Source organism: Capricornis sumatraensis, chromosome 10 (genome assembly GCF_032405125.1).
Source record: "Capricornis sumatraensis isolate serow.1 chromosome 10, serow.2, whole genome shotgun sequence".
NCBI lineage: Eukaryota > Metazoa > Chordata > Mammalia > Artiodactyla > Bovidae > Capricornis > Capricornis sumatraensis.
Window position 1 is genome coordinate 22,601,720 of NC_091078.1, and position 27,007 is coordinate 22,628,726.

Below are 27,007 nucleotides of genomic sequence, written 5' to 3' on the forward strand. Positions count from 1 at the left end.
TATTTATTCTTTCTCTCTTTACTTTTCCTGCAGACTCCTGGTAACTTTTAGAAAATTCCAGAGGTAGAAATAGTAAAGTGATACTGAAGAAGCTTTTCTTACATCAAATGAAAAGTTTTCAGAATATTTCTGCTGACCCATGGAATTGGTGTTAGCTTTGGGTATTTTAAGTTTTATCCTAATTAATCCTCTAAACTTCAGAGCTTTGTCCACCTGTAATATACTACATGTACTGTGTGTGCACTATAGAGGCAAAGCTATGCATAGCAGTGACTGAGTTTTAGTGAATAGGAACAGAACAGACTTGAAGAATGAACTTTTCCACAGGGAGAGACCCAAGTTAAATGCTCTGCAACTGATTCAGTAATTCTTTTAACTAATGGTAAAGTTAGTAACGGTATTATTTCAAAATATTATTCCACTATGAGTTCCAGTTGTAAAATTAGGCAACTTAGGAAGTATTCTCCCAGTCCAAGAATACAGAGAAGTAGGATTATGAATTATGAAACTTGAGCTAGAAAAGTATATTCACTCACTGAGCAACTATTATGTGCCAGAAACATATTAGGGAGGCTAAATCTACACACTTATTGACTGACTGAATATGGAAGGTGCAGGGTATGTGGGGAAAAGAAGTCAATTTGGTGAGAGAAGCTGATGACTCCAGGCTTTTAGGGGACACCCACACCCCCCCCCCACACACACACACCTTTTAAGTGCCTTATCTTTGTGGAATGTGAAATAGAATGAAAAATAATAATATATGAGGCACAAAAGCAGAATAATAATACAATCTGAGCTATGGGTGGAGAAAAGGAGAATTCTCAGAAAGGCTCCCTGATCAAGTAGTATCTGTATCAGCTCTTTAAAAAAGAGGGGGGAATTACTGTAATGAGGAATATGAAGAAAGGCTTAGAAAGCAAATAATGTACGAATGTAGAGAGGTGTAAATAAGCTGGCTTGTCAGGGAGGTTACAAGCTGTTTTAAATGTTCAAGGTGTACAGTGACAGATATGAAATTACTGGTAATGGGGCTAAAGGAGAAGGAATGAGTTAAATGAAGGCAATTATTTCTATGACTAAAATGTTGGATATCATACTTTCAAAATTAAGAGTCCACCAAGGGATCTCACCAGGTCAGAGAGATGGTGAGTCCTGGTAGTCAGAATGACTACCATGATGGTAGTGAGATGGATAGTTTTGAGAACTACATGACAGAAGAGTTAGAGAAGGCATCATCTCAGTCTACATCCTGAGAGATACAGAAAGGAAAGCCTGAACTAAGGCAACGGTATTATAGCTTCTGAAGGATTCCAGTTCAAGAATTGTACAGAAGGCAAAAAGTAACCATGTTTGATGAGAAAGGGTAAATAGAGTTTGAGGGGATAAGGCAAGAATGTCTCCCAGTCATCTTGGTTACAAGGGCCTTGCTGCTGCTGCTGCTGCTGCTGCTAAGTCGCTTCAGTCGTGTCCGACTCTGTGTGACCCCACAGATGGCAGCCCACCAGGCTCCCCTGTCCCTGGGATTCTCCAGGCAAGAACACTGGAGTGGGTTGCCATTTCCTTCTCCAATGCATAAAAGTGAAGAGTGAAAGTGAAGTCGCTCAGTCGTGTCCGATTCTTTGCGACCCCATGGACTGCAGCCTACCAGGCCCCTCCGTCCATGGGATTTTCCAGGCAAGAGTACTGGACTGGGGTGCCATCGGAGGGTAGGTGGTAATCTCATTTACTGAGATAGGAGATATAAAAAAGTAAAATTTGGAAGGTGATGACTTCATATTTGTATACATTGAATTGAAACGTACGTTATAATTTGTGCAGTTTGAGATACATTGAAGGCCACGCATGTGAAGGTAGGGAGAGAAGTGAGCACCAAATGTAATTGGGAAGTTGTATTTGTCTAGGTAGTAAATAGAATGTATAAGGATGGACATCTTTTATCTAATTCAAACACTTCATTTTACCAGTAGCATAGTTCAGTTCAGTTCAGTTCAGTAGCTCAGTCGTGTCCGACTCTTTGCGACCCTTACGAATTGCCGCACACCAGGCCTCTCTGTTAGCAGTCAGCATTTCAATTATTACAAGGAACAATGTAATTTGAGTTGAAACATAGGAAATATATACTTTTTCTCTTAAGCAACCTTAGGATCAAGATCTCAAAAAAAAATTATGCAATGAGATCAAGTAAGTATGTTTAAGGATTTTTTTAATAAAAGCATATATAGTACATTTTCTGTTATAAAAAGAGCAAAGGCCATTTAGGATTTGGTGCTTGATCTTGATTCCAACATCCTTGATATTTTATGGGATCAATTTTAATTTGTATGTTTATTTTCTTTTCTTTTTTTTTTTTTTAATTCTCTTACTGTTTTAAATGTGGTCATCCTACTGGTTGTTCTTGTTATTGAGATAATATCACAAGCCTTAAAAAAATATCTTTTAAGACACTTAAATAAAAAAGAACACTTTAATAAAAAAGAACACTTTAGTGTATATGGGACATGTTTTATGTAGCTCATCCTTCCTCCTTTTATTTTCTTCCTAATGTTTGAATTTAATATGGAATAGGTGATCTCAAACATCTGTGTTGAATTATATCTGCACTCTAAGCAACATTTGAGTTTAGAGATATTTTTTATTCCTATTTGGCTTAAAGAAAAAAAAATCACTCAGAATGGTTAACAACAAACAAATGGAAAAAAAAAAAAAAACACCTCAAAACATATCTATCAGTATGAAGAGTAATGGAAATAACATAGGCTTTGGAGTCAGTAGAACTATGTATAAAAGTTGGCTTTGTTAATTATTAGCTATAAATATAGGCAGCTGCCAAAGTCTCACATTTCTCATCTTTAAAATGACTTTATTTTAGGATTAAATTGCATTTAATCAGTTATACCTCTTCAAACTATGAGTAACAGAAACTTTTACAGGTTTATATATCACGAAGTTCAGGGTCATTTAATTCAACAGTTAATAAACACTGACAGAAATACATATTTTTTCTGTTATTTTGATGTGACAGCTTTTGCTCTGTTGCAAGATGACCACAGCACTTCTTAGAAGTCATATCTGGACAGGAAAACATCCAGAGAAGGGAGGGGGACCATCTCTCTGATATTTTCCTTTGAGAATGAAAAGCTTTCCTAGAAACCTTCCTCCAATATACTTTCTTAAATCTCATTGGCTAGAACAGGGTGGCAGGTTCTCTTTAAATAAGTCACTGACTATTGGAAATTTACTGTGTAACAATCAGGATTTACCAGTAGGCTCAGAACTACATCATCTTCCTGATATTTGTATGCTGCTGAACAAATTAATTTCTTTTCACAAGGAAGTTAGTAATGAATATTGGAGAGCCAACTAATTATATCTACTCTATGTGATCTTCCAAGTTTTATACCTGGACCAGTAGCATTATATAACTCAGGACCATGTTAGAATTTAAATTCTGCTCTTCCTCAGACTATGGCATCAAGACCTCTATGAGTAGGCCCTCAGAGGACTAGATTTCAACTCAGTTCAGTTGCTCAGTCGTGCCCAACTCTTAGCACGTGTCTGACCTCAGGAACCGCAGCATGCCAGGCCTCAGTGTCCATCACCAGCTCCTGGACTTTCCCCAAACTCATGTCCGTTGAGTCAGTGATGTCATCTAGCCATCTCGTACTCTGTCGTCCCATTCTCCACCTGCCTTTGATGTTTTCCAGCATCAGGGTGTTTTCAACTGAGTCAGCTCTTCGCATCAGGTGACCAGAGTTTTGGAGTTTCAGCTTCAACATCAGTCCTTCCAATGAACACCCAGGACTGATCTGCTTTAGGATGGACTGGTTGGATCTCCTTGCAGTCCAAGGGACTTTCAAGAGTCTTCTCCAACACCACAGTTCAAAAGCATCAATTCTCGGCACTCAGCTTTCTTTGTAGTACAAATCTCACATCCATTAATGACTACTTGAAAAACCATAGCCTTGACTAGACAGAATTTTGTGGACAAAGTAATGTCTCTGCTTTTTAATATGCTGTCTAGGTTGGTCATAACTTTCCTTCCAAGGAGTAAGCGTCTTTTAATTTCATGGCTGCAATTACCATCTGCAGTGATTTTGGAGCCCCAAAAAATAAAGTCTGACACTGTTTCCACTGTTTCCCCAACTGTTTGTCATGAAGTGATGGGACCAGATGCCATGATCTTCATTTTCTGAATGTTGAGCTTTAGGCCAACTTTTTCACTTTCCTCTTTCACATTCATCAACAGGCTTTTTAGTTCCTCTTCACTTTCTGCCATAAGGGTGGTGTCATCTGCATATCTGAGGTTATTGGTATTTCTCCCTGCAATCTTGATTCCTGCTTGTGCTTCTTCCAGCCCGGTGTTTCTCATGATGTACTCTGCATATAAGTTAAATAAGCAGGGTGACAATATATAGCCTTGACGTACTCCTTTTCCTATTTGGAACCAGTCTGTTGTTCCATGTCCAGTTCTCACTGTTGCTTCCTGACCTGCATATAGATTTCTCAAGAGGCAGATCACATGGTCTGGTATTCCCATCTCTCTCAGAATTTTCCACAGTTTATTGTGATCCACACAATCAAAGGCTTTGGCATAATCAATAAAACAGAAGCAGATGTTTTTCTGGAACTCTCTTGCTTTCTTGATGATCCAGCAGATATTGGCAATTTGATCTCTGGTTCATCTGCCTTTTCTAAAATCAGCTTGAACATCTGGAAGTTCACAGTTCGTGTATTGCTGAAGCCTAGCTTGGAGAATTTTGAGCATTACTTTACTAGCGTGTGAGGTGAGGGCAATTGTGCAGTAGTTTGAGCATCCTTTGGCATTGCCATTCTTTGGGATTGAAATGAAAACTGACCTTTTCCAGTCCTGTGGCCACTGCTGAGTTTTCCAAATTTGCTGACATGTTGAGTGCGGCACTTTCACTACATCATCTTTTAGGGTTTGAAATAGCTCAACCGGAATTTCATCACCTCCACTACTTTGTTCGTAGTGATGCTTCCTAAGGCCCACTTGACTTCACATTCCAGGAAGTCTGGATCTAGGTGAGTATGAGTGATCACACCATCATGATTATCTGGGTCATGAAGATCTTTTTTGTACAGTTCTTCTGTGTATCCTTGCCACATCTTCTTAATATCTTCTGCTTCTGTTAGATCCATACCATTTCTGTCCTTTATTGAGCCCATCTTTGCAAGAAATGTTCCCTTGGTCTCTCTAATTTTCTTCAAGAGATCTCTAGTCTTTCCCATTCTGTTGTTTTCCTCTATTTCTTTGCATTGATCATTGAGGAAGGCTTTCTTATCTCTCCTTGCTATTCCTTGGAACTTTGCATTCAAATGGGTATATCTCTCCTTTTCTCCTTTGCTTTTTGTTTCTCTTCTTTTCCCAGCTATTTGTAAAGCTTCCTCAGGCAGCCATTTTGCTTTTTTGCATTTCTTTTCCATGGGGATGGTCTTGATTCCTGTCTCCTATACAGTGTCACGAACCTCCATCCACAGTTCATCAGGCACTCCATCAGACCTAGTCCCTTAAATCTATTTCTCACTTCTACTGTATAATCATAAGGGATTTGATTTAGGTGTTACCTGAATGGTTAGTGGTTTTTCCCCCCATTCTTCAATTTAAGTCTGAATTTGGCAATAAGGAGTTCATGATCTGAACCACAGTCAGCTCCTGGTCTTGTTTTTGCTGACTGTACAGAGCTTCTCCATATTTGGCTGCAAAGAATATAATCAATCTGATTTTGGTGTTGAGCATCTGGTGATGTCCATGTGTAGAGACTTTTGTGTTGTTGGAAGAGGGTGTTTGCTATGACCAGTGTGTTCTCTTGGCAGAACTCTCATTAGCCTTTTCCCTGCTTCATTCTGTAATCCAAGGCCAAATTTGCCTGTTACTCCAGATGTTTCTTGACTTCCTACATTTGCATTCCAGTCCCTTATAATGAAAAGGACATCTTTTGGGGATGTTAGTTCTAGAAGGTCTTGTAGGAATTCATAGAACAGTTCAACATCAGCTACTTCAGCATTACTGGTCAGGGCATAGACTTAAATTACCATGATATTGAATGGTTTGCCTTGGAAATGAACAGAGATCATTCTGTTGTTTCTGAGATTACACCCAAGAATTGCATTTTGGACTCTTGTTAACTATGGTGGCTACTCCATTTCTTCTAAAGGACTCCTACCCACAGTAGTAGATATATTGGTCATCTGAGTTAAATTTACCCATTCCAGTCCATTTTAGCTCGCTGATTCCTAGAATGTCTATGTTCACTCTTGCCATCTCCTGTTTGACCACTTCAAATTTGCCTTAATTCATGGACCTAATTTCATAGGACCAGGTTCCTATGAAATACTGCTCTTTACGGCAAGGAATCTTGCTTCTGTCAGAGTCACATCCACAACTGGCTGTTTTTGCTTTGGCTCCATCCCTTCATACTTTCTGGAGTTATTTCTCCACTGATCTCCACAGTCCTCTTTTAATAGTCCCTCCAGGTGATTCTAACGTGGCTGCTGCTGCTGTTAAGTCTTTTCAGTCATGTTCAAATCTGTGCGACCCCATTGATGGCAGCCCACCAGGCTCCTCTGTCCCTGGGATTCTCCAGGCAAGAACACTGGAGTGGATTTCCATTTTATTCTCCAATGTATGAAAGTGAAAAGTGAAAGTGAAGTTGCTGAGTCCTGTCTGACTCTTTGGGACCCCATGGACTGTAGCCTACCAGGCTCCTCTGTCCTTGGCATTTTCCAGGCAGGAGTACTGGAGTGGGTTGCCATTGATTGTAATATAGGGCCAAGATCAAAATCCACTGTGTCACAGTAAAGTTTACTGAGGAAAGAATATACTGTTTGCTCAGAGCTACAGCTTTGCACAGCTGCAATGTAAATAAAATGCAAGGAAGAAAGTAACCCCTACTAGAAATCTAGACATGTCACTGTCATGCTTTAATGATTCCAGAATAGGTAAAGCACTAGCAAAATTAGTGGTACTCAGATAACACTTAAATAATCAATAAGTATTCTTCTGCTATTATGCTGGAACCATATTATGCACCAAATATTGTGGTGGTCTCTTTCAGATATATTGTCATACTTAGAATCCAGATCTGAGCTTTCTGCAGCAAGAATGCAAATTACTCAAATTTTCACAAGAAAACATCAGTTTAATCTGTTAGTACTTAATATCTAAAATAAATGGAGTTTCTTTTGTCTGATATCCCTGAATGTTCATCTTTTAAGAACTAACTCACTATTGACATTAATTTCAAATAATTTATGATTCACTCCCGTCAAAAGTCATGGTGAACTTATTCATTCATTTATCCATTAAATTCCACTCTAGAATCAAAATTTTCGAAGCCCTTTTAGTATCATATCACATCAGAAATCCAAAAAGGTGCAAATCAAAAATTCCAGGACTTTAACTTTTTAAAGAAGATGATGATAATGTAAGAAGAAATATTCTTCTGAAGAATATTTTTCTATCTTTTTAACATTATTAGTGAAGATCATTTTTTGTCATTTAATAACAAAACATATAAATACCTAAGTGAAACATTCACTCTCCTCATCATGTAGTGTTGGAAAAATCTTACATCAGTCCCAAAGAAAAGTTTTAACTACTCGTGTTGAAGTTGCTCATTTGTGTGCAACTCTTTGCAATGGACTGTAGCCTACCAGGCTCCTCTGTGCATGGAAGTTTCCAGGCACGAGTACTGGAGTGGGTTGCCATTTCCTTCTCAAGATGATCTTTCCAACCTGGGATCAAACCCAGGTCTCCCACATTGTAGGCAGATGATTTACCATTTGCGCCACCAGGGAAGCCCCTTTAAGTACTCAGCTCCATTTTAATACTATGAAGCATGTAACTCATTGCTTCATTTTTGCCTAGAAAACAAGTGATCAGTTTTCTACTTAATTATTGTACCTTAACTCTAGAATATTTTTATGCTGTTATCCTTGTCTTCTCTAACTTTCATTATGGAGTTCCAGTTATATTGGCCTTGTTTTAAATTTTGAAAGCTTATTGTACACTTGCTTCTTTGAAGTTTTCTCTTTTGGAAGTAGAGTTATAAAGTTTAATCTCACCTTTCATGCATTCACATTCTTATACCCGTGATTCTATACACCTATCTTTTCTTCCAACAATCCATGCTTTATTTTATGACCATTCTTCTCTCCATACATCTGACATCTTCCTGTCTATTCATTTTTAATTTTTTTAGTTTTTCTGCTTATAACCAAATATAGCCAGAGAAAGTGAATATGGTTCATGTGTGATTTTGAATAGACCCATGGATCCAGAAAGTGTCTATGCTAGAAGTAGACATATTTGTTTATTTTACAAAAGAATTTTGGCTTCTTAAGAGAAAAATTTTTTTGACTGGTCTTTCACAATCCTAGCTTATACTGATACAGAAATTTCTGAATTTCTGTAGCTATTTAAAAAAATTAGCATAGTTATAAATCTTAATTCACCTTAGTATACTTGTTTAAAATAGTGTTTGAATTTATATGTATGCATCTATATCCAGCATTACAAAAAAAAAAAAAGAAAGAAAAAAATTAGGGGGATAAATATTCATAGAAGAAGTTTCTTCAATTGCCTTAAGTAGGAAACTTCCCTGCAGCATTTTTTTTTTTTTCCATTCATTCAAGAATAGTAAAAGGAGTGATTCAAAACAACAAACTTAGGAAGTTCAGAAACATTTTTTATTTGATTTTCTCGAAAAATATCTGTTGAATGAGTTATACATCCGTATGTATTTAAATCATGTTAATTTTGGCACCCTGAAATATGTAAGGTTTTGATTGCAATAGTAAGAAGATTCAATATACAAGAATATCAGATACAAGGAAAATCCAATTTTTCTTTAAAAATCTTAATGTTATACACTTGTACAGTGCAAGCCCTTCCTTACAAACCATGTAATACTGAATTACTGTAGAAAGAGTAAAATCACTATCTATGAAATTGAGTCTCTACTCTTTCACTGTAATATTATAGCTCACTAAAATAATGACAGTTCTGTCAAAGTAAAAGTAACAAGTTGGCACTGAAATTCCAGAATATTTTTAGCATATATTAAAACTGGGATAATTTCGGCAGATGTGAAATCCTATAACCTTCATGAGATTAACAGAGTAAGCAAAAATACCTATAGTCTCTCAAAGCACAAACAAAACATATACTTATTTTCTTGTTTAGGTAGCCACTTATATTTTTATGAAGGTGAATATGTGTTGACCAACAAAGCTAAGAATGATATCGGTAAATAGAATCTGACAGTTTTGTGATGGCCCGGTTCATTTCTAGGTTCCAAAGGGTGGTTGTTTCTAAAGATTTACAACTCTATAGGCGAAGTATACATAGACAAACTACACAGTTGGTACTCATATCACTATTCCAGTATCTAAAGCAGTGTCCTACAGAGGACAGGTGCTTAACAAATAATTAATTGAAAGTATTTGAAACAGTGTTGTCCAAAAGAACATTTAACGAGGATAGAACTGAGCTATATTTACAGTGTTTAAAATGATAGCCATATATGGTGAGAAGAGTGACTGAGGAAGTGAATTTTTAATTATATTTAATCTGTATCAATTTAATGCAAATTAAGTTGAATAGTAAGATATTTCTAGCAGCTAGTGGATTTAACAGCACAGCTTTAGAAAGTAGTAAGTATAAACAACTCGATGATACACACCCTGAAAATTCAAGGCAGATTCATTAGTTGCTATTTGCATTTGCTATTAGGTTTCCTTCCCCTGCCGATATCCTTATTGTCAATCTAATCTTTTTGAAAGTGTGTAATCTTAACATGCTTATAAGAGTTAAAAATACACAAAATGTATATCCTCTCAGAGGCTAATCTCTTTCCTCCTATTCCTTCTTCCCTATTCTTAGGACCCCTTGTAAATAATAAATTTCCTTTATCTTTCATGTGAGTCTTTTAATATGAAAATAAACAGATTCATATGTGTTCTTATTTCCTCTTCATTCTTACACAAAAGGTAATATATTGCTATATATGAAATCTTGAGCTCATGCTGACAGCTCCATTGCAGTCCCATCCTATGGGTTCTTTGTCTTATCACATTCCATAGTAGTACCTCCCTTATTGCATAATGAGAGTTTTGGCTCTCAAAAACATCTACATGCTTACTTATTGTATCCATGGTATGACACACAAAAATACCCTAAGGTATTTCCAACTGTTTTTCTGACTTCATTGTTTTCTCAGCCCCATATCTTGCTCTTTTGATTCACTTTTTGTTTTAAGATTCTATTGACAAGTATCTTCCTAATGAAGAGTTCTTGGAAATTAACTATTCTGTGTATATGTATGTCTGAAAAAAATATTTATCTCACTGTTTACTTAATTAGTAAGTTGGCTGAGTACTGAATCTCAATTCTGAAATAATTTCTCCTTAGAATTTGAATGCATTGCTTCATATTTTTCCTTTCAGCATCCAGTGTTGCTCATGAAAAGTCTAAAACCAATCTGATTGTAATATTTTATACATGGCCTTCTTTCTCTTGAAAATTTAGTTCTCATTACCCTCAGTGTTCTTTAATGTTTGAAGATATATCTCAGCATGATTATTGCATCAAGCAGTGGAACACAGTGGAAGGGATACAGGCTCTGAGGCGTGTGCCTGATGTTTGAATTCTGACTCTTAACCTACCACTTTCCTGAGGAAACAAAGGTGATGGCAGAGATTCTGATTTTAAAAGCTCTCTATCAGGTTTTCAGCTCAGTTCAGTCGCTCAGTCATGTCCAACTCTTTGCAACCCCCATGGATTGAAGCACGCCAGGCCTCCCTGTCCATCACCAACTCCTGGAGTTTACTCAAACTCATGTCCGTTGAGTCAGTGATGCCATCCAACCATCTCATCCTCTGTTGTCCCCTTCTCCTCCCACCTTCAATCTTTCCCAGCATCAGGGTCTTTTCAAATGAGTCAGCTCTTTGCATCAGGTGGCCAAAGTATTGGAGTTTCAGCTTCAGTATCAGTCCTTCCAATGAATATTCAGGACTGATTTCCTTTAGGATGAACTGGCTGGATCTCCTTGCAGTCCAAGGGACTCTCAAGAGTCTTCTCCAGCACCACAGTTCAAAAGCATCAATTCTTTGATGCTCAGCTTTTTTATAGTCTATCTCTCATATCCATATATGACTACTGGAAAAATGATAGCCTTAACTAGACGGACCTTTGTTGGCAGTTGTGGCTGAATATAAGAAAATACAGTTAGAGACATAGCATCTTTAGCAAATGTATGTCTGAACTATCAGCAAGTCTAAGAGACAAGATTGCCTAACACAGCCAGAGGCTTGGGTGGGCTAGTGATCAGGGAACGTTTCACAGGGAAACTGATATCTAAATTAAATGTGAAGAGTAGGTAGAAAGTTACCAGGTAGAGTTAAGAAAAGGGTTGTATGCAGACATATAATCATAGACAGCTGGACATGTTGAAGAGTTGGAATTTAGGGAGCTGAGATCAACTCTTTATATTCTCACCCAGCAAATCCCCACAGCATGTGAAGGACCACCTCACCACCACAGGTCAGAAAAAAATGGTTCTCTTACTAGAAACCTTCACATTCTATGTATATACTTTAGCATCTTTAAAGATTCTTTTTTTTTCTCCACAAGACATTTCTATTTACCTAAATATTGAAATTGTAAAGTATTTTACCAGCAAAATAGGTATATTCAATAATAGCAAAGAATTGCAACTCAGGACATGGAATCTATGGTAAACCACAGGCAGGTTTGGAAAATAAAGGAGAGGAATATTCTTTTATAGAGAAGGAAGAGTGAGGTGGGACTGTTAAAAACAAAATGTCCATTGGAGGAAACTGGGAGTTTGAAGTGTAGTGGCTTTTCATTGGCAGAGTCATGACAGTCTCTCATTGGCTGGGCTGTTGCCAGGCAAGGAGAATGTCTTTCTTCTTCCTACCGGGCTTCCCTGGTGGCTCAGTGGAAAAGAATCCACCTGCCAATGAAAGAGATATGGGCTTAATCCCCGGGTCTGGGAGATCCCCTGGTGAAGGAAATGGCAACCCATTCCAGTATTCTTGCCTGAGAACTCCCTGACAGCCTACAGTCCACGGGGTCACAAAGTCAGACACGAATTAGTGACTAAATAACAAACAACCTGCTGGGTAGTAAAACAGGAACTTTCTTCCTTTCAGAAATGCAAAGGTATGTCTCTTCCTGTTGAGTCTACAACTGATGTCAAGAGATAGGATGTGAGAACTGCCCCTTCTGGACTCCCAAATCCACTTTAAACAAAGCTTCTGTTTATTAATTTTCACATTTCCCTATTCCTGTGACCCAAGATACCTCCTATACTGTGTTTGGCTAGAGATACAGACCATAGTGCTCCTTTACTTCTTTATTTTTGTTTCACTCTTCCTGTGTGTGTTTTTCTTGATACTAGAAATTCAAGTGGTTAATGAATGATCTTGAGCAATAGATAAGATGAGTATTTCTAAAAGAGGAAAATTCAAACCATTCAAAACTCAAAAAAGGCAAGAGAGTAGATAAAAATTGAGCGCAATACAAGCTTAACCAATAGAACACACACACACACACACACACACACACCTGATTCACACATTAAAAGGAAAGAGAGAACAGAAAGGCTAAAATGTAAAAGCTGGAATATGCCAAAAGTGTTACCATTACAACTAGAACTCTCAAGCACTGTTGATAGAAATAAAATATATTTCAACCACTTTGAAAACTGTCAGTGTCTACTAATATGGTACAAAAATATATTCTATGATTCAGAAATTACACTGATAGGTATAGTCCCTGAAATATGAATGTAAATTCCCTGAAAATAGGTACACATATCCCAGTACCAAAAGATGTACAGTATGTTCATAGCATCACTATGTATAAAAGTCTCAAATTGGAAATTATCTGAATGCCCATTACCTGTAGAATGGGTAAATAAATATGTGATATAGTTGTAAAATGAAATACTATATAGTAGTAAGAAAAAAATAACCTACATACAACAATATAAGTTAAATCTCAGCCTCAATGCCAAGTGAAACTTGATACAAAACAATATATACAGTATGATTCCATCTGAATGAACCTGTACGGGCAAAAATAATGTACTCTTAGACCTTTCCAGTCTCTTAGTGTAGTAATGATCCATTGTAAAAGAAATTGCCCCCAAATTTAGCAGCTTAAAACAACAAATACTATCTTTCACATTTTCTGAGAATTAGGAATCCAGGAGGGGCTTAGCTGTGTAATTCTGCCCTAGTCTCATGACACTGCAATCGAGATGTCATTTGAAGCTGCAGTTATTTTGAAGGTTTGAGTAAACTTAGAGGATCCACCTCTAAGCTCATCCACCTCTAAGATATACAGAAAAAACTAACAAAAAATTTTAAGAGATAATGTGTTAATTCAATTAAATTAATGTGGTACATAATGAGCAATGGACATCACAGAACATTACTTGGTATAGGTGCAACTTTAAAGACTTAAATAGTCTAAGTAGTTACATTCCTTTAACCGATTAACATGATGTTAACACAGTTGAAAAGGATATGAGAAAAAGTGTGACAGAGCTAAATTTTACATTAAGTAGTCACGATTAATACCTAAAACATCTAAATAAATGAATATCATTTATTAATATTAATGTGTTATTGAGAAACATCAAGACGAAGATGTAGGGGAAACAGCTAAGTCCTTTCATTGCTGGCAATAGCCAATGCTGGACACTCAGCCTAATTAAGTGATCCAGAATTTCACAGAGAAAAGATCTCTGCCAAAGGGGAGAAAAAGTATCAGTATCATGAAGCCATGACAACAGTCTTTCTCTTTGCTGTTTCATTTTTTAGTTGTTTTGTCATTGTTTTTGTTTTTTTTAGCCAATCCACATGTTCAAAAAGTCAACAGTGAAGTCAGTTAAGTTTCTTGTTAACTGTGTGATGTGTTATAAAGCACTCACTCTGATCCTTGATTCTCTCATTTGAAGAAAAGCAAAATTCTCACTGGTCATTGATTTTTATGATATGTCATGTGTGAGGGACAAAGAACCTTGATAATCAATGTTTGTTCTACAAATTTTAAAACTTAAGAGTATGCAATATTTATAGAAGTCATGCATATGCTTAACTGCACTTTCTGTTATTATCCATTTCTTCCCACTTACTTAGCAGACTGTAAAGAAATGATGACTTAGCATTATGTGAATTCTCAAAGCCAAATTCCTCTATCATTGGTAATTTTCAAAGATAATAGTATAATTAGAAATATTTTAATCTGCATTTTATTAATGATGGAAAACATAATTTAGTTACACCATTTGAGATGATTAGCTATAATGAGTTCAAATTTTTTTTCTGACCTACTTAATCCAATAATTATGTGCCCTTGCCTACTTTCAAAAGCACATAATAAATTTAGCAAGAATTGAGAAAGGATAAAATATTCTTGAGTTACTACCAGAGAGAGACTCAAGGTCTGGGAGAAATTGGCTCTATTGGCAGAAAATTAACATTAATCTTCCAAGGAGCACTGAAATTAAGAAGCCCAAAGTATTGTATTTATCAAAAGGAGGCAGTGCAGCTTTGGGGTTCAGAGAGCAAGCTCTGAAAGTCTCAGTTATCAGCTGTTTGACCTCAGTTTCCTCATCAGTAAAATCAAGATAGCATTATAAAGGCTTCCCTGGTGGCTCAGAAAGTAAAGAATCTGCCTGCAATCCGGACACCTGAGTTTGATCCCTGGGTCAGGAAACTCCCCTAGAGAAGGGAATGGCAGCTCATTTCAGTATTCTTGACTGGAAAAGCCCATGGACAGAGGAGCCTGGCAGGCTGCAGTTCATGGCATCACAAAGTCAGATAGTTCCCGCCTTACAGAGCTGCTGTGAGGATTAAATGAAACAATGCATAAAAATGCTTAATACAGTGTCAAGATGAGTAAGCACTCAATGGATATGATTATTCTGTATATTCTGAATAAAGTTGGTAGAGAAAGTACAGACTTCTAATGAGTTCAGGGCTGGCTTTGAATCTGGCAGTATAAAATAGACAAGATAGTTTTAAGTTTGAAGCTGACAAGATATTGACCCAAAGGCCACTTTTGTTTAACAAATCTACACTCCAAAGTTCAGAACAGTTGATTCTACCTGGCATTTCAATTGATTAGAGTGAATTTGTTTAAGGTGTCCCTCTCTTTGATCGAGATTGTATAACACAATGGTATATTATGTATAAACCTTGTTCTCTTGAAACTTAAGTAGATTATGGATTTGAGATAGCTTTGTCAATTTGCTTTTCCTTTTAAATTACCATTAACTGGCTACTTAATTATACTCACTTTGTATTTTCTTGAAAGCATTAAAAAATTTCACTTCAACTCTGATCCAAGCAACCATATGTCCATAGTATGAATAAAGCACACCCACAGCTGATGTTTAAACTAATGAAATAAGGAATGTATTATATACCAGCTTTGAATAGTTCATTTATGCTGTTAGAGTGAAAAAAGTAGTAGTTTCCATCTGTACTTCAGAAATTAAACATTTGCTTCTCAAAGATTTCATTTTAATTTAAACTAATATTAGTTTATTAGTAAGAGACCTCTAGAAGTGTTAAAATGAAATCATGTTGCAATAATAAATATGTTGTATTTTCCTTAAAGTATGCTAAATCTTTCTCACATTATTTCACATGACAGTGAAAACTAGACCTTTACATAATTTTATGCTTATCTCTCTCTTTTTATTTTTGGCCAAGATCTCCATAGGAAGATGATGAGAGCAGTTTCAAATTGTAGAGAGATTAGTAACAGATGGAAGATATGTAAAAGTTAAATTTTTATTGTATGGCACAGTTTTTTGCTTGATGAGAAAAACATTTTTTTAGTGGGGAAGACTTTGAACAGGGTTTTGTCAGTGATAAAACACCACAAGTTTTGGTACAACATCTCTTTGCATTTATCTATGTCTTTAGGGTTAATATTATTTTTGTTCAGTTGCTGAGTCATGTCTGACTCTTTGTGACCCCATGGACTACAGCACACCAGGCATTCCTGGCCTTCACTATCTCTCAGATTTAGCTCAAACTCATATCCATCGATTCAGTGATGAGAATATCAAAGTGGTGTTCTTGCCTGGAAAATCCCAGGGACGGGGGAGCCTGGTGGCTGCCGTCTGTGGGGTCACACAGAGTCTTACACGACTGAAGTGACTTAACAGCAGCAGCAGGAGCTTTATCTTTTTCTTTGGAGTGATCGTTTTGGTTGGGGCTGGGGGTAGTTGCTATTCACTCCAGCACCTGGGAATGTGAAATAACTGGACACATTTTCTTAAGAGTTTCTTCTTCTCTCAACACTATAAAAAGTAAAGATTAACTCATTAAATATGCTGACTGTTCTCATAAGCCCACATAATTATATTTTTGGAGATTACCAAGTATGGACAAAACCCCAATTATACAAGCTGAACATGTTGCATTGTACTTATATTTTTATCTAACTTTTATATATTCACTCATTAACTCATGTGATAACTTAATTCATTTAATTATTTATCTATTATGAGTCAGGCTACACACTTGGGAGAAACTTTCCAGGAACCAGTGAAGAGTTGTGAATACTGTAGTGACATGACTTACTAATAAAACAACTTATTGAGAATCTACTTTGTGATGAACACTGGTGTACTTATTACTGAGTTGTTTTGTCAAAAGATTGTGTCAGTACTTAACGATGAATCTGAAGAGTGACAAGATCTGAAGCAGAAGGGTTATGAGGAGCACTTGAGCAGGAGATACAATGATTGTTAGAGGCAGTGGAGCTATGCTGGCAATAGCTTTACAATATATTTATATGGTTAGAGGAGATTACACTTGGTGGACATTTGGATATAAAAGGTAAAAAAAAAACTGTGAGATAAAGATGACAGCTGGGTGTTTTTCATGGATGACCAGGCACCAAAACAGAAAATAGTGGAAGAAAATTAGGCTTTCCAGGTATTATGGTTTCAACAGATGGATTTGAGGTGTTACTAAAAATTCAGGTAGAATTTTGCAGTGGACAGTTGAATCTATAGTTCTGGAATTAAGGGAGAAGGCCCAGATTAGAAATATATTGATACCTTGGGAGTCACATTGAAATTAGTGGGAATTTGGTTCAAAGCTATTTCTCCTAGGCAAAATGCTTGACTTAGCTTTCTCTTTGCCTTTGCTATTCTGTTCACTGAAAATGGGAAAGCCATTTAATGAAATATCACTATAGAACACTATAGCTGATAAAGAATCCACTGGAGAATAGTATTATCCATTAGAAGTTTTTCTGATGATAGAAACATTCCATATTGCCACTCTCAATACAGAATTCAGAAGTCTTTGACAGTGTGGATCACAATAAATAGTGGGAAATTCTCAAAGAGATGGGAATTCCAGACTGCCTTACCTGCCTCCTGAAAAATCTGTATGCAGATAAAGAAGCAACAGTTAGAACTGTACATGGAACAACAAACTGGTTCCAAATTGGGAAAGGAGTATGGCAAGGCCATGTTTTGTCATCCTGCCTTTTATGCAGAGTACATAATGCAAACTGCCAAGCTGGATGAAGCACAAGCTGGAATCAAGATTGCCAGGAGAAATATCATTAACCTGAGATATGAAGATGACACCACTCTTATGGAAGAAAGCTAAAGGAACTAAAGAGACTGCTGATGAAAGTGAAACAGGAGAGTGAAAAAGATGGCTTAAAACTCAACATTCAACAAACTAAGATCATGGCATCTGGTCCCAGCACGTCATGGCAAATAGATGGGGAAACAATGGAAACAGTGACAGACTTACTTTATTTTGGGGGGGCTCCAAAATCACTGCAGATGGTGACTGCAGCCTTAAAATTAAGACATTTGCTCCTTGGAAGAAAAGCTATGACAGCATATTAAAAAGCAGACACATTACTTTGCCAACAAAGGTCTGTCTAGTCAAAGCTATGCTCTTTTTCTGTAGTCATGTATGGATGTGAGAGTTGGACCATAAAGAAAGTTGAGTGCCAAAGAACTGATGCTTTTGAACTGTGGTGTTGGAGGTGACTCTTGAGAGTCCCTTGGACTGCAAGGAGATCCAACCAGTCCATCCTAAAGGAAATCAGTCCTGAATATTCTTTGGAAGGACTGGTGCTGAAGGTGAAGCTCCAATACTTTGGCTACCTAATGCGAAGAGCTGACTCACTGGAAAAGACCCTGATGCTGGGAAAGATTGAGGGGAGAAGGGAACAACAAAGGATGAGATGGTTTGATGGCATCACCGACTCAATGGACATGAGTTTGAGCAAGCTCCAGGAGTTGGTGATGGACTGGGAAGCCTGGCGTACTGCAGTCCATATGGTCTCAGATCTGGACACAGCTGAGTGACTCAACTGATTATGTCTATTGAGCACCTGAGCTGTGGTATATGTGGTTGAGGAAACAAATTTTAAAATTAATTTTAATGAATTTAATGTTTAATAGCTATATTTTGCCATATGCATCCAGGTGCCCCCCCACCTGCCCCCTTTTTTGTTTTTGGCCATGCTGCATAACTGCATGGCTTGCTGAACCTGACCAAGGATTGATCCCAGACCCTCAGCAGTGAAATAGGAGAGTCCTAACCACTAGACTACTAGGGAATTCCCAACTAGGTGCCTCTTTTTATTGGATTGGCCTCCCTGGTGGCTCAGCTGTTAAAGAATCCACTTGCAATGCAGAAGACCTGTATTCAATCCTGGGTTGGGAAGATCGCTGGGAGAAGGAAACAGCTATCACTCCAGCGTTCTGGCCTAGAGAATTCCATGGACTATATAGTCCATGGGGTCACAAATAGTTGGGCACGATTGAGAGACTTTCTTTTTCACTTTCACACCTAAAAAATGGACAGAGAAGAAAAGCAGGTAGGATACCCCTGGTGGGTATAGTACCTAAGAATTAGGCTACAGATGATACATTTTAGTACATAGAGGCAAGAAAGTACTAAATAAAATATGCCTTGTGCTCATGCTCAGTTGTGTCCAACTCTTTGCAACCCACTGGACTGTAGCCTCCATGCTCATCTGCCCATGGGATTTTTCAGGCAGGAATACTGGAATGAGTTGCCATTTTCAGGGGATCTTCCCAACTGAAGTATTGAACCTGCATCTCCTGTGTTGCAGGCAGATTCTTTACCGCTGAGCCATTGAGGAAGCCCCCAAATATGACTACCCATGTATATTACCAACATTCCCCCATATCAAGAGCATGGCACGTGGGACTGCAAGAGATGGTATGCCATACGTGAAGATAGGGATTTGAAAGTAGGAAAAAATAAAAATAACATTTATTAATATTTTTGTATTAGATAAAGCATGTATATCTTCCAGGTGTAGAATTATGACTCTAAAAATTAGTCTACCTTTATCCTGCTGTTTCACATGGGGCAGAAACTTCCTCCATATGATAAGGTCTAGTAGAGTTTAAACTACGCCTTCTGGCAGTCAGAGTTCAAAACTCAGTTCTGACTATATTAGCATAATTACTCTGTGAAACATTGTCTTTGCCATTTAAATAAGTATTAGCCAGAGATCAAATCGCCAACATCTGCTGGATCATCAAAAAAGCAAGAGTTCCAGAAAAACATCTATTTCTGCTTCATTGACTATCCCAAAGCCTTTGACTGAGTGGATCACAATAAACTGTGGACAATTCTGAAAGAGATGGGAATACCAGACCACCTGACCTGCCTCCTGAGATCTCTGTATGCAGGTCAGGAAGTAACAGTTAGAACTGGATATGGAACAACAGACTGTTTCCAAATAGGAAAAGGAGTATGTCAAGGCTGTATATTGACACCCTGCTTATTTAAATTATATGCAGAGTACATCATGCAAAATGCTGGGCTGGATGAAGCACAAGCTGGAATCAAGGTTACCAGGAGAAATATCAATAAAGCAGATGACACCACCCTTATGGCAGAAAGTGAAGAAGAACTAAAGAGCCTCTTGATGAAAGTGAAAGAGAGTGAAAAAGTTGGCTTAAAGCTCAACATTCAGAAAACTAAGATCATGGCATTGGGTCCCATCACTTCATGGCAAATAGATGGGGAAACAGTGGAAACAGTGGCTGACTTTATTTTGGGGGGCTCCAAAATCACTGCAGGTGGTGATTGCAGCCATCAAATTAAAAGACGCTCACTCCTTGGAAGGAAAGTTATGACCAACCTAGACAGCATATTAAAAAGCAGAGACATTACTTTGCCACCAAAGGTCCGTCTAGTCAAGGATATGGTTTTTTCTAGTAGTTATGTATGGATGTGAGAGTTGGACTATAAAGAAAGCTGAGCACCAGAGAATTAATGCTTTTGAACTGTGGTGTTGGAGAAGACTCTTGAGAGTCCATTGGACTGCAAGGAGATCCAATCCGTCCATCCTAAAGGAGATCAGTCCTGGATGTTCATTGGAAGGACTGATGTTGAAGCTGAAACTGCAATACTTTGTCCACCTGATGCGAAGAGCTGACTCATTTGAAAAGACCCTGATGCTGGGAGCAAAGTTGGAGAAATGTGTTTAATTGAGACTATTTGATGGCGCTAGTTGTAAAGAACCTGCCTGCCGATCTAAGAGACATGGGTTCAATTCCTGGGTCAGGAAGATCCACTAGAGGAGGAAATGGCAACTCACTCCAGTATTCTTGCCTGGAGAATCCCATGGACAGAGGAGCCTGGTGGGATATAGTCCATAGGTTTGCAGAGTCAGACACAACTAAAGTGACTTAGCTTGTATGCATTTTGAAATCTTGGCTTCCCTGATAGCAAAGACAGTAAAGAATCTGCCCACATAGGAGACCTGGGTTCAGTTCCTGGGTCAGAAAGATTCTCTGGAGAAAGAAATGTCGACCCACTCCAGTATTTTTGCCTGGAGTATTCCATGGCAGAGGAGCCTCATGGGCTACGGTCCATGGGGTCACAAAGAGTCAGACATGACAGAGGACTAACACAGTTTGAAACCTTAATTAAAAAAGAACATTCTATGGATTGGCCTTACTGATTGATATATCCCTACATTCATTCAATGTTCTCGTTTTAGTTAGAAATGTTTTATATATAAGATCACTGATTTCATTAATCTTTTTGATGAGGGGGAAATATTTTATCAAAAGAAAGTTAAAGTATTTTTATTATTTCTATGAGATAGAATTAGTAGGTTTAGGTAATTTTCTTCTATTTTGCAACTCAATTTTTAAAAAAATATCTTTCTATGATTTCAACTGCTATTCACACCAATTCTTTTTTGTAATTTATTTAGGCTTCCAATGGATAGGACAAAAAATGGTAATATGCTTCCAGACATAGTAAAACAAATGCTATAAAGGAGAAATATAATTTAAAAAAGTATTTTCATTAAGATGTCTTTCTTGTCTTTGATTCTATTTACATTTCAGAGTTTCAAGATTATCCTGCGAAAATGTTTTGTCTTCATACATTTAAAAAAAAATGAAAGTTTATTAATCAAATATGTATTTAACAATATGATTCTCCATTTCCCAGTAATCTGAAAATACAAATAGGACAATTTTCTCTTTCTTATTCATTTTAACAGCAATTCCTGAATTTGTAACACAAGTCAATGTTGCCTTGGAAGCCTTAAGTAAAAACTCTTTGGATGTGTTTGATGATAGTCAATTCGTGGACATCTCAAAGAAGATCTATGATACAATTCATGATATCAGATGTTCAGTCATGATGATTCGGGTAAGTCTGCTTTACCTTCCACTGAAATATTGTAGCATTCTTCACCATCTGGAATCCCTGGAATGATTGCAAGGAATGTTTTATTTCTGTGCCATAATGTCAATGCTGAAATCCATGAGAACTTTAGAAATTCTTATGTATCCCCAAAGTCAGATCTACTGTCACGAACAATGCTTTTACTTATGTATATGGTTATAACTTATGCAAATGAGCACATTTAACTGCCATATGTGCCGAAATGATAGAATTCATTGTGTACAGGATTTGCTGAAGTGTCACATAGCATGATCAGAAGCCAAAGAACAATACATAAGGTAATTTCTTTCTTTCCTTGAATAGAAGGAGAGAATCTTTCTAATCACTATATTGAAATGTATAGGAAAGTGTATTTAAAACAAGGAATTTCTGTGTCTGCATCCTCTCATGATGGAATGTAGAATCAGTGTTCTGTAAGAAATCTCAGTTGGAGCTGCCAGGAACAACAAATGTTTGAGTGTTGTCTGTTTGGGAGAATATATACCATCTTCCCAAATGTGATAGTGAGGCATTTGTTGTGAGCACAGTGAATATACGGAAACCAGCAGTATTTGTTCTTCCTTAAAATGTTAATTCTGTGTGTGTATGTGCACATGTGCACGTTTAATATTTATTTGGCTGTGCTGAGTCTTAGCTGTGGCATGTGAACTCTTAGTTGAGGCATGTGAATTCTTAACTGGGGCATGCAGGTTCTAGTTCCCTGACCAGGGAGTGAACCTGGGTCCCCTGCATTTGGAGTGCTGAGTCTTAGCCACTGGCCCACCAGGGAAGTCTCTCTCTCCCTCTGTTTTTTTTTTTTTTTTTTTTAATTAATACTATTAAAAACAGCAACGACAACAAAAACAGCACAAGTAAATATATGGAGAGAGATTATTTTGGGATTGGTTCACCTGGAGGGAGAGTCAAGTATTGGTGTTATCATTAGTCTATTTCAGAAAAAATGAGACAGAGAATCAATAAGCTGTAATTATGAGTCACTGCAGGCAACTGATGACTGAACCTGGAGAACTCTAGCAGAGTCCTATGGAACACATCCCAGAATTACCTTACCTTTGGGGAATAAAATCCAATTTATTTACCTATTCACACTTGGTTAAAGGCCACCTCTCCTCAGAGGCATTACCAGAGCCTCCTACTGTGCCATTCAAGCTCCTGGGGCCAAAAAAAAAGCCACTCTCAGGTAACTCTCTTACCCTGGGTCTGGGTAAGATGAGTTGGTAGAAGCGGTGAGTGCAGTTTGTAAGCATGAGTAGAGTTCAATTTGATGCCTCTGGCCTTAACTGTTAGTATGGCTATGAGATGGAACTGCATGTGCTGAGGCCATATGGGTGGACGTCCACAGTATCTGACAGGTCTGATTGTCATAGTCAGGTTACATGAAGGAGTCTATAGAAATGGAGACAGTAGAGGACCTTGTAGGGAAAGGGGCCAACAAAAATCAAGGTGCATGCTAGGCCAGATGGACATTTATGAAACAAACAAAGACGAAAGTCTAGAGGTGTCAAAACATAGGGTCTAGCCCTTAAGATCTTGGGAAAACCTTCAAGCAAGCCAGATATACATATAAGAGAAACCTCAGAATATATATTTATGAACAAAAATTGCCTGCAATGCAGGAGACCCAGGTTTGATCCTTTGGTCAGGAAGATCTCTGGGAAGAGGGCGTGGGCCACCCACTCCAGTACTCTTGCCTAGAGGATCCCATTGACAGAGGAGCCTGGCAGGCTACAGTCTGCAGGGTGGCAAAGAGTCAGACACGACTGGAGTGGCTAAGCAACAGCAGCAGCAATGGCAGTACTGTGCTAGTAGTATATCTGAACTGCAAAGTACTTCTGCCAAATGTTTTCTTCTAACAAAGATTTTTGTGCTTTACCTGTGTGAACTAGCAGGGTAGTATTAATTCTGAGCTGGGAGGATAGGTAGAATCAGGAAGAAACATACTTCATGTGGAAAGTATGACAAAGATCCATGAACTTCAGAAGATAGCTTTACAAGGGTGAAACCTTGACATTTCCAGTATCCCTGCATGGGTATTTGTGAAGTGAAGATAAACCAGTGAAATAGGCTAGGTGAACCAGGGCAGGGAATACATTTTTTTTTTTTTTTTTTTTTACTGCAAAAGCTATTTAGGGATAAAAGTCTTATAACCTCTCCCACTTGGATATTCTAGTATTTAAAATTTTTCTCATTATCAAAATCACTTACTTATAGCAAATTAAATTATCTGACCATATTTCTATATGTCCCTCATACCTGGCAGTCCTCTTTAAGGCAGAACAATTTATTATAATTATTAATAGACTTTGAGCACAGTAATTTGTCCATATAGTCATCTCGTTTTCAAGATAAATACTTCAACTTTTTCTCATAGGAATACTTTAGTATTTTGTGTTCTTCACTAGTCCTTATTTACCTTTTCAATAAACTTTTCAAGTGAGACTATCAAAAGGCATACTCTAATTAGAGCCTGTCCAATGTCAAATAAAGTAGCTTCTTACGTTAAAATTGCTATTAATATAGCCAACTACTGTTAACCTATTACTACCTTCTTAAACACCATGATTATTGGATAGACTATTTTTTTTTTTAATTCTGTCATTGCCTGTATATCCCTTCTCCATTTCAATTTGATGTGTTTGTTCTTGGCCCCAAATCCTAATGCTAATAAACTTCATCATATTTCTGAATGATTCTTCATGTAATTTATCAGTTTGCTTTTAACTTTGGTTGGTAAACATACCTAAATTAATATTAATGAGAAATATGAGACTATAATCTGAGTTCCTTCACCTAGATTATTAATAAAAATATTAAATCATATTGGCCCTTAATCCCTGTCAAATTGCTCTATAAGGGCATTAGTGCTAAGATCCCTTAGTATCTGATGTCCCAGTCATTGAGAACATACTGGTTAAGTGTATGGTTTGAAATTTTTGTTTTTTTGAATGTTGAGGTAAACATACTCTTTCTTCAAACACAATTCAAAGCTTAAATAAATAAATAAAAGAGAGAAAGCAGAGCTCCTGTATTTAAACCTTTCAGGATAGTCTAGAGGTCCATCATTTCTATCTTGCCCCTGCCCATCCCCTTCCCCATCTCCTCTTCTAGACAGCCTCTAAAGGCACCTGAATGCACTTCTGCAGGGATTCTTAACCCATAAACCTTTGTACTTAACTGCTAACTGGAATATAGGATGAAAATAGAAGTCTAATTCAGATGTAATTAATGAAAATCTTACCCCCCCCACACACACACACACTTTGCGGACTGTCCCTTTATCATAGAAGATAATAAAATTGGTCTGGAATATTCTCTTTAAAAAGTCAGGTGAAATGCTGACCAGTATCTTGACCTCAGAACTGAAAAACATTTGATGCTTTATTCAGAGTATCTAAAGAGTGTCAACATGAAGGCAATACAGGTATAATTATTCATGTTCAGAGAGGGCTAGGCCATGCTCTTGAGAATGTGTGTGAGTGTCACAAAATCCAGTCTTAGACCTGAATTTTCAAGAGTGTTCCTTGGTGCTCTTAAGATGATAAAATGCTAACTTAAGATCAGAGCCTGGTATTTTATAGTTTTACAGATATGATTATACCTGCCTTTACTATTCGGAGAAGGCAATGGCAACACACTCTAGTACTCTTTTTTTTTTAAATATAAATTTGTTTATTTTAATTGGAGGTTAATTACTTTACAATATTGTATTGGTTTTGCCATACATCAGCATGAATCTGCCACAGGTACACACGTGTTCCCCATCCTGAACCCCCCTCGCTCCTCCCTCCCCGTACCATCCCTCTGGGTCATCCCAGTGCACCAGCCCCAAACATCCAGTATCATGCATCGAACCTGGACTGGCAATTAGTTTCATATATGATATTATACATGTTTCAATGCCATTCTCCCAAATCATCCCACCCTCTCCAGTACTCTTGCCTGGAAAATCTCATTGGCGGAGGAGCCTGGTAGGCTGCAGTCCATGGGGTCGCGAAGAGTCGGACACGACTGAGCAACTTCATTTTCACTTTTCACTTTTCACTTTCATGCATTGGAGAAAGAAATGGCAACCCACTCCAGTGTTCTTGCCTGGAGAATCCCAGGGATGGGGGAGGCTGGTGGACTCCCGTCTATGGGGTCACACAGAGTTGGACACGACTGAAGTGACTTAGCAGCAGCAGCAGCCTTTATTATTTATTTTGATGAATAACTATGTTTACCATTATTTAGGTTATTTTAAAAATTTCTGAATCAAATACTGTGACATTTACTTTCTTCTCTGGATTCAGTGTGTGGACAGTTGAGGTTGTAGAATCTTGTTCTTAACCTTGGAGAGTAGGGAGTATTATTTTTTTCTATTATTATTATTTTTCATTTGTTGGTGTTTAATGTGCACGCTAAGCTGCTTCAGTTGTGTCAGACTCTGTGTGACCCTATGGACCATAACCCTCCAGGCTCCTCTCTCCATGGGATTCTCTAGGCAAGAATACTGGAGTGGATTGCCATGCCATCCTTCAGCAGATCTTCCCAACCCTAGGATCAAATCCACTTCTCTAACATCCCCTGCATTGGGAGGCAGGTTCTTTACCACTAGCAGCACCTGGGGAACCCTGTTGGTATTTAACATATATGTGTAAATTTTACAGTAATTAAGAGCTATGTGGTCTGGTCACTCAAGGTGGTTGTTCTCTTGCTCTCTGTACATCCCCTTGCCAGACTAGTGTCTGCTTCACCTAAATCTTAAGCACATGACTGAAGTTCCTATATACTTGCCCCAGGCCCCAGCTGGTAATTTTTCTTTATCAAAGGGTGGTAAGGGGTGTGCCTCTCTGTTGGTTTCCCTGGAAACTGATGAGCCCACCTGACATCAGTTCCCTAATAACTGGTAATCTCCCCTTTCCCCTGGCGTGAAGACTGCTGCCATGTCCTGCTGGCTTTCTGCTGCGCAGGATGGGGCATCACTCGAGGACCTGACCTCAGATGGGTAAGCTCCCGGGTAAACCATTGATGTGTCTCTAACTGACTCTGGCCTTTTTCTTTGGCCATGAACCTGGACAAGCACGGGGCTTGTAGGCGTAGGGTAAAGCCCCACAAGAGTTCTTACAGTGGTTAAGACTATGACAAGTAACACATTTCAGTATGCCTCAGATTACTCTTTTGTAAAATAAACTTGGGTACTATACCTACTTCAGAAGATTATTATGGTGACAAA

The 27,007-nt window shown here is 37.8% G+C and overlaps 1 protein-coding gene across 1 annotated transcript in view; it reads left to right on the forward strand.

The window, feature by feature from the left end:
* Window positions 1–27,007, forward strand: part of CTNNA3 (catenin alpha 3) — a 1,791,870-nt gene that overhangs the window by 1,379,584 nt on the left and 385,279 nt on the right. Inside the window, exon 12 of the mRNA XM_068981838.1 lies at window positions 21,608–21,759. Within this exon, the coding sequence (XP_068837939.1) occupies window positions 21,608–21,759 (152 nt within the window). The remainder of the gene's footprint in view (window positions 1–21,607; window positions 21,760–27,007) is intronic.